The sequence below is a fragment of the Nicotiana tomentosiformis genome, chromosome 8, assembly GCF_000390325.3.
Source record: "Nicotiana tomentosiformis chromosome 8, ASM39032v3, whole genome shotgun sequence".
In the NCBI taxonomy this organism is placed as follows: domain Eukaryota; kingdom Viridiplantae; phylum Streptophyta; class Magnoliopsida; order Solanales; family Solanaceae; genus Nicotiana; species Nicotiana tomentosiformis.
In genome coordinates, this window is record NC_090819.1 from 140,493,946 (window position 1) to 140,499,736 (window position 5,791).

Below are 5,791 nucleotides of genomic sequence, written 5' to 3' on the forward strand. Positions count from 1 at the left end.
AGGAGAAGTCGAGCCAGGGATCGATCGAGGAAACAGGGTCATAGAAGATAGACATGGAATCAGAGTCTGAAGCCATACATTTGAAACAACACAAGATAGACATGGAATCAATCAATGAATAGAGGGAAGTTGCTACAAAATCAACAGAGAGTTTGGAGTACTTAGAGCAGGGTCTTATGGAACTTAAAGGGAAGATGAGAAAAATGATCGTGGATTGTCAGAATGCAGAGGGCAACGAAAGAGGGCACCTAGCAATGGCGTATCTGCTGTTGGACATGCGCGACTTGGGGAATCTGATCGATGGGGATAATGAGGCCAAGCTTGGAACGGGTCTCTCCGGGACCAAATAGAATAGAATTGTTATTTATTTGGTTTTCTAGAGTCGTTTTAGAAATTGATTGTAATAAGACAAATTCCACTAGCAACTCTTTTAATTATTGTCATTTTAGAGGTTTGATCTATTTATTACATTAATGAAATGAAGCAGCTATCGGCATCAAGTTTCTCCAAATCTATGTGTCGCTAGGCCTACCTAAGGCACAATGAGGTCCCTAAAATTAGGACGCGAATTTATAATTCCGCAATACATGTTTAAATACTGCAAATATCTTTCCAAAATCCCCCCTTGACTTGTTTACCTTTTTGCTTTTCTTTGTTTTGATTATTCCCATCCCCTAAGGTTGGTTCTTGCATACTGGCATCATCAGCGTATCATACCAGATCCAGAGGCCTTCCACATCCTCCTCCTCCAAGTGATCCTAAAAGTAAGGGAAAGGCTAATATGGATGACATGAGTGGTATCAGGAAAGATAACGTTGCGCATGCGGAAAATGTCGAAACTTCAGATGGTCGGAGTACTCTAGCACAGAATGATTTGGTTCTACGGTTGGAGCAAAAAATACTGGAATTGCAAGGGGAACTTGAGCAGGTCCGCAACTTGGCATACCTCTCCCTCACCTTAAACGTCCCGGATATTACCAACAGAATGCCCAAAACCCAGCACCTCCTTAAAACACACCAAACCAACATCCATAAAACCCTCTCGCATCTCATCAATATGACACACCCCCTCAAAATCCTAACCCTCCACCAGTGCCAACTCCTCCTCAACGCCAACATCTTCCGACTCAGTATCTACAAACTACTACCTACCATACTCCTCAAAATACACCGCAACCTACCCCCGATCCGCAGAACTCAACCAATGATCACCACTACACTCAAACCCGGCATCTACCAAAACAAACCCCATATATGTAGAAACCCTACCTCACCCCACTCAACAAACCCCATACACACCGGAATCCACCGAGATGGACTTGCTCATCAAGAATATGGCAGAGGAACTTAAGAAGCTCACAAGCCAAGTCTAGGGTGTCGAAGGGGGTAAAGACATTGAGGGTTTGAATTATGAAGATATGTATATTCAGCCAGATGTAGAACTATCGGAGGGTTACAAACCTCCTAAGTTTGAAATGTTCGACGGAACTGGTGATCCGAAGGTGTATTTGAGAACATATTGTGACAAGCTTGTAGGAATTGGCAGGGATGAAAGAATCCGCATGAAGATGTTCATGAGAAGACTCACTGGAAATGCCTTGTCTTGGTACATAAGTCAGAACACAAAGAAATGGGTTAATTGGGCAAGCATGGCATCGGATTTCATGGATCAGTTCAGGTTTAATACGAAGAATGCGCCAAATATCTTCTATATCCATAATCTTAAGAAGGATCCAACAAAGACTTTCTGCGAGTATGCTACTCGATGGAGATCGGAAGCTGCGAAAGTAAGGTCGGGATTGGAAGTAGAGAATATGAACAAGCTCTTCGTCCGGGCCGAGGATCCACAATACTACGAAAGGTTAATGGTTATCGAGAATCACAAATTCTCCCACGTCATCAAATTGGGGGAAAGGATTGAAGAAGGGATCAAGAGCAGAATGGTAACTAATTTTAAGGCATTACAGGCTACAAACAAAGCATTGCAGTCAGGGGGTATATCCAAGAAGAAAGAAGTAGGGGCCGTGATGGTAGCCCAAGGTCCAAGATCTCATCTTACATACCAAACACCTCCACCCAGATATCAGCCTTCCCCTCCCAGATAACCATAACCCGCCACTACCTACCACACTTATAACACCCATCCAGCATATTTTCAATCACCGCCAGCCTGCCAAAACTATCAGAAACCCACACCAAATTTCAACTGCAGGCCACCTAGACAATACACCCTTATTGCTGAACCCATCGATCAATTATACGAGAGACTGAAAGTTGCTGGATATGTCATCCATATTCTCGTTGTTGCCATGGAAAACTCTTCTCAATGGGTCAATCCAAACAAAACATGTGCCTACCACTCCGGCATGAAATATCATACCATTGATAAATGTCGCACCCTGAAAGACAAGATCTAGACACTAATTGATACCAAGGTTATACAAGCAAAGGAGATTACACCTAACGTCCGCAACTATCCCCTCCCGAATCATAGGGGCGAGGGATTAAATTTGATAGAGACTGATGAAGAATGGGACCCAGAAGGGTCTATTGGGCTTATTCGAGAAGGGGATGAACCAAAGAAACATGCGGTCACTCTTACTCCTATTGTGGTACATACACAGCCACCAGTTGAAGTTGAAGTAGACGCACCAACCCCGTTCGAGGTGGAAACAACACCTGTAGATACACTTGGTCCATTCAAAGTAGAAGTAACCACACCCTTCACTTTGACGGTAGCATCCACACTGCCCTTTAAATCGAATATCGTACCCTAGGATTATGTTGCAGAAGCCAGAAGGAAAGGAAAAGAAAAAATGGGAGAATCTGGTGCAGCACAAGGGATGACCAGGATTGGTAGAATTTATACACCTGAGAATTTGGAGGAACAAATAGAGAAGTTGTTTCCAAGCAACCCATCATCGAAACTGGCCCGGATGATCTTTGGAGAAAGGTGCAAACGAGAGAATATTCTATGGCAGACCATATGAACAAAACTCCTGCTTAGATATCCATCCGATCATTACTGTAGAATTCTGAGGCACATAGGAATGCCTTGATGAAGGTATTGAATTAAGCTTACGTACCTAACAATATCACAAGTGGGGAGATGGCTAACATGGTAGGGCAAGTACTGGATAGCCACAAGATCACCTTTCATGAAGACGAACTGCCACCAGAGGGATTAAGCCACAACAAGGCGTTGCACCTCACGGTACAATGCGAGGATAAATTCATTGCCAGGGTTTTGATAGATGGGGTTTCGAGTCTTAACATATGTCCACTAACTATTCTAAAAAGATTGGGTAAAGGTATGCACAAGATACTAGCAGGAAGTATGAATGTGAAAGCATTTGATAGGTCTCAAAGTGCCACAATTGGGGAGACCAACCTCAGCCTACAGATGGGCCCAACCTGGTTTGATGTTGAGTTTCAAGTGTTGGACATATCTACTACCTACAACCTATTGTTGGGACGAACTTGGATACATACCGTTGGCGTCGTAGCTTCTACTCTATATCAGGTCATGAAGTTTGAGTGGAACCATCAGGAAGTGATCATCCAGTGGGACGGAAGTAATCCTATTTACACCAATCAAACTGTTCCGGTCATCGAGAATAGAAGGAAGTTGGGTGGAGAAACATACCATCTCATGGAGCGCGTCAATGCAATTGAATAGGACAAATGACGGAGCAGTAAGATAAAAGGCATATTGGTATGTACAGGGTATGAGCCTGGCAAAGTTCTCGGCAAGAATCTCCAGGGGATCACCAAACCAATACAGCTAAAGCGTCACGACACAACTTTTGGGCTTAGGTATGAATACACCTGGCACGAGTATCAGAATTGGTCGCCACCATGGTGTGGCCCTTATTACCCTCTAGAGCAACCAGTACCACATTTGAGCCAGTCATTTCACCAATATGATATGATGTGGGAGTTCGAAGAAGATGAAGTTCTAGCCGGTATAAGGAATCTGTTTCTGGATGATGGAGACATGGATTGCAGTGCGATAGTCAAGGAGGAGAAGGAGGAAGGCCTCATTATTCAGACTGTGGAGAAGGGAGTTATTCTCAAGAACTGGACTGCTGCACCATCAAGGGCCCATCGAATTCCTGGGTAGCCTCGCAATTAGCATCATTTATTTTAAAAGCAATTTTATGAGCATTTAAGATGTTTCCAGCATTTTGTTTTAAGCATGTTTTGTTTTTAAATAATTGCTCGGGTCATCGAGTCGCACCTATTTGACGTTTTCAAGATTTATCTAAATGCATTGCTACTTTTAGTATTTATTATTATTCTTTACGTTTTTTCTCTACAACATTATTATTACCTATCCCGATGAATTTACGACTGTGACATGTAATGAGACAACGCAACATAAGGATAATGATTTAGAGGATCTAGAAGAGGATATAATGCCCGAGGAAATTGTCAGAGAAGTGGAAAACATTGAAAACAATCCTAAGTCCAATTTGGATGAGACTGAAACAGTTAATCTAGGAGACTCCAAAACAGTCAAGGAAACACGTATAAGCATTCACCTGTCACCATCATTGAAAGAAGAATACACTCGTTTCCTGAAGGAATATGAGGATATCTTTGCATGGTCCTATGGTGATATGATTGGTTTGAGCACGTACATAGTGGCTCATAAGTTGCCTACCAATCCAATATGTCCACCAGTAAAGCAGAAGCTCAAGAAGTTCAAGCCAGACATGAGTCTAAAATCCAAGGAAGAAGTCACCAAGCAAATCAAATCTAAGGTCCTTAGGGTGGTTGAATATCCAACTTGGTTGGCGAACATCGTGCTGGTCTTGAAGAAAGACGGGAAGGTCAGGGTATGTGTCGACTATCGGGATTTAAACAGAGCAAGTCCCAAAGATGATTTCCCACTACCAAATATATACATATTGATCGACAATTGCACCAAGCATGAACTCCAATCCTTTGTTGATTGCTTCGCGGGTTATCATCAAATTTGGATGGATGAAGAAGAGGAGGAGAAAGCAGCTTTCATCACGCCGTAGGGAGTGTACTGTTACAAAATAATGTCGTTTGGTTTAAAGAATGTTGGGGCCACCTACATGAGGGCCATGACAACCATTTTCCATGACATGGTACACAAGGAGATAGAAGTATATGTGGATGACGTCGTCATCAAATCCAAGAGGGCCGGAAATCACATAACAGATCTGAGAAAGTTCTTTGACCGGCTGCGAAAGTACAATCTGAAACTGAACCCCGCAAAATGTGCCTTCCGAGTTCCTGTTGGAAAATTGTTAGGGTTCATTGTCAGTTGCCGAGGAATTGAGTTAGACCCGTCAAAGGTTAAAGTTACCCAGGATTTACCACCACCAAAGAACAAGAAGGACGTGATGAGCTTCTTGGGACATCTCAACTACATCAGCCGCTTCATAGCACAATCAATTGTAATATGTGAACCAATTTTCAAAATGCTGAAGAAGGATGTCGCCACTAGCTGAATTGAAGTCAGAAGGCTTTTGACAAAATCAAGGAATACCTGTACACACCGCCAGTCCTGGTCCCGCCAGAACCTGGTAGACCACTGCTACTATATCTCTCTGTACTAGATGGGGCTTTCGGTTGTGTCTTGGGACAACACGACGAGATAGTAAGGAAAGAACATGTCATATATTATTTGAGTAAGAAGTTCACACCCTACGAAGCACGGTATTCTTTGCTGGAACTCACCTGTTATGCTTTGACCTGAATAGCCCAGAAACTGAGGCACTACTTCTTTGCTTATACCACATATTTCATATCAAGG

The 5,791-nt window shown here is 42.9% G+C and overlaps 1 protein-coding gene across 1 annotated transcript; it reads left to right on the forward strand.

Annotated features, from left to right (window-relative positions):
- The first annotated feature begins 781 nt into the window (after positions 1–781).
- Positions 782–2,105, forward strand: LOC138898239 (uncharacterized). The gene is made up of 2 exons (XM_070184289.1): positions 782–928; positions 1,503–2,105. The coding sequence occupies exons 1-2, from the start codon at positions 782–784 to the stop codon at positions 2,103–2,105; spliced, it is 750 nt and encodes a 249-aa protein (XP_070040390.1).
- Positions 2,106–5,791: the final 3,686 nt, after the last annotated feature.

Excerpts from the sequence above, each read along its gene's own strand:
- LOC138898239 (XM_070184289.1), top strand. The coding sequence starts at position 782 with ATGGATGACATGAGTGGTATCAGGAAAGATAACGTTGCGCATGCGGAA. Across the intron at positions 929-1,502 it reads TGCAAGGGGAACTTGAGCAG|GTGTATTTGAGAACATATTG; the intron begins GTCCGCAACTTG and ends GGTGATCCGAAG.